Here is a 2,022-nt window from a genome sequence, read left to right as displayed (position 1 = left end):
GCGGCCGATCTCGCCGAGAAGCTGCGCGCGGCTCCAGCGCGAGTCGCCCCAGTACACGTCGACGCGACCGGAGAACGGCCCTTCCTCCCGGGGCTCGACGTGCTCCGGCCGCGCGGCCTTGAGCGACCCGTCGCGGAAGCGGACGCGCCAGCGGCCGTCGGCGAAGCCGCAGGCCACGCCGACCTCGCCCTCGTAGTCGCGAAGCCCGACGACGCGCACGGCCTGGCCCCTAGTCACGCCGCCGTGGACCGTCGTCGCCCGCCGCGCCGCGAGGTCGACGGCGCGCGCCTCCGCCTCCGCCTCCCGTCGCGCGGCCTCCGCGAGCGCCGCCGCCGACGTCGCGACCCGCTCCGACGCGTCCTCGGGGGAGCCGGCCGGCGCGACGCCGCGGTCCGCGCGGCGCCGCTGCACGTCCGCCGCGACGGCGGGACCGAGCGCCGTCGATCCGTCCAAAAATTACGCGAATCCGTCGCGATCGGGCCGAGCGGCCGAGCGCGCCGGTCCCGCGGGTTCGCGAGCACCACGACGCGACGTTCCCGCGCCTCCCGCGCCGCCGCGATCACCGGTGGGTTCGGCCCGAAGCCCCGGTGCGTCCTCCGGCGCCGCGGGCCGCGTGCCGACGGCAAAGCGCCGGCGTCGCGACCCGGAGCGACGCCTCGGCCGCCGAGTGCTCTGCTTTTTGCACGACGACGCTCGTCGTGAGCCCGTGCAGGGACGGTGACGAAATCCCGGCGGCGCGCGTGCGGCGCACGGACGCGCGCAACTCGTGGTGCGGGCGATATATGACAGATTAGACTTGGACAAAATCTCGTGAGGCCGGAGAGGAGCATGCCGGGCAAGTGCTTGCTAAAGCGATCGCTAAACCACGGCTCCCAGCGTCTCCGCCGGCCGTCCAGCGGGTCGCGAGCTCCGGCCACGGCTCCGCCCGCCGGTCCCCGCGCCCCGACGCGGACGGCCCGTCGGCTGCGGGGATCGCTGCGGCGACCGGTGGCAGCCCCGCGGTCGGTGCGCGGTCCGCGCCGACGGAGGCATCGGCCGCGTCGACGCGGTCCTTCAAATTTTCGATCGGAGGTCTGGGAGCGGTCCTGGGGACGCTCCGGGGGAAGTGCACGAGGCGCGACCTAAAAACTCCGGGCACGATGTTTTCGGGTTTCGTGTCAACTTGGACTTCAAACAGAATGTCCACAACTCGCCAGGAGCTCGAAGCGACTCGATCTCGTGCGCCGCCGCGTCTCTCGCCCCGCGCGCGCGCCCCGGGGCCCCGCGCGCCCCGCGCGCCCCGCGCGACGCCCCGCGCGCCCCACGAGCCCGCCCGAGCGCCGCCACACACCCACAATCACCGTTTCGCTCACAGGTGCTGATCGATTTGTGTCAAGCCATGGCCAAGGACAAGGCGTCGACGCGCAAGCCCCGCCGGCGCAACGCCCGGGCGCGCGACGACGGCGGCACGCGGCGCGCGACGGAAGCGACGCCGCCCGTCCGGGCGTCGAAGCGACTGTCCGTGCAGGTGTCCGCGGCCGCGTCCGCGTTCCTCGTCAACTTTAGGCTCCGGCTCGACGCGATCGCGTCGATCTTCGTCAACTACCACGAGGAGCGCCAGGAGTTCGTCGCGAAGACCGAGGCCGCGGACCTCATCGAGCAGAACGTCGCCGAGATGATGGGGGTCGTGTACCGCGGCGCGTCCGCCGGCGAGTTTGAAATTCGAACGTTCCCGCCCGGCCCCTCGCGCGGTCCCTCGCGCTCGCCCCGCCGGGCGCGGCCAACCATCGCTTCGGCGCGCGCGAGCGAGCCCTGTCATCCCCGGCGCGCAGGCATGCTCGACTCGACCGCGGACGTGCTCGCGGCGGCCGTGCTCCGCGACCGGTCGGCGTCTCGACGGTCCCGCGCGCGCGTGCTCCGGGGGCGGGGGCGGGGTCTGGCGCGCGCGCGCGCGCGCGAGCGACTGCACGGACATGTCCTTCGCCCCCGCACCCACGGAGTGGAAGGACGACGCGTCCGCGGAGGACGAGGCCCGGTCGCGCA

The 2,022-nt window shown here is 74.3% G+C and overlaps 1 protein-coding gene across 1 annotated transcript in view; it reads left to right on the top strand.

The window, feature by feature from the left end:
* Nucleotides 1-1,663, top strand: part of AURANDRAFT_68793 (hypothetical protein) — a gene marked incomplete at both ends in the record, with an annotated part of 7,076 nt that extends 5,413 nt beyond the window's left edge. Inside the window, one exon of the mRNA XM_009044522.1 lies at nt 1,355-1,663. Coding sequence (XP_009042770.1) covers nt 1,355-1,663 — 309 coding nt within the window. The remainder of the gene's footprint in view (nt 1-1,354) is intronic.
* Between the last annotated feature and the right edge of the window lie 359 nt (nt 1,664-2,022).

The sequence above is a fragment of the Aureococcus anophagefferens genome (assembly GCF_000186865.1).
Source record: "Aureococcus anophagefferens unplaced genomic scaffold AURANscaffold_391, whole genome shotgun sequence".
NCBI classification, from domain to species: Eukaryota; class Pelagophyceae; order Pelagomonadales; family Pelagomonadaceae; genus Aureococcus; species Aureococcus anophagefferens.
This window is presented reverse-complemented; position numbering and strand designations above follow the sequence as displayed.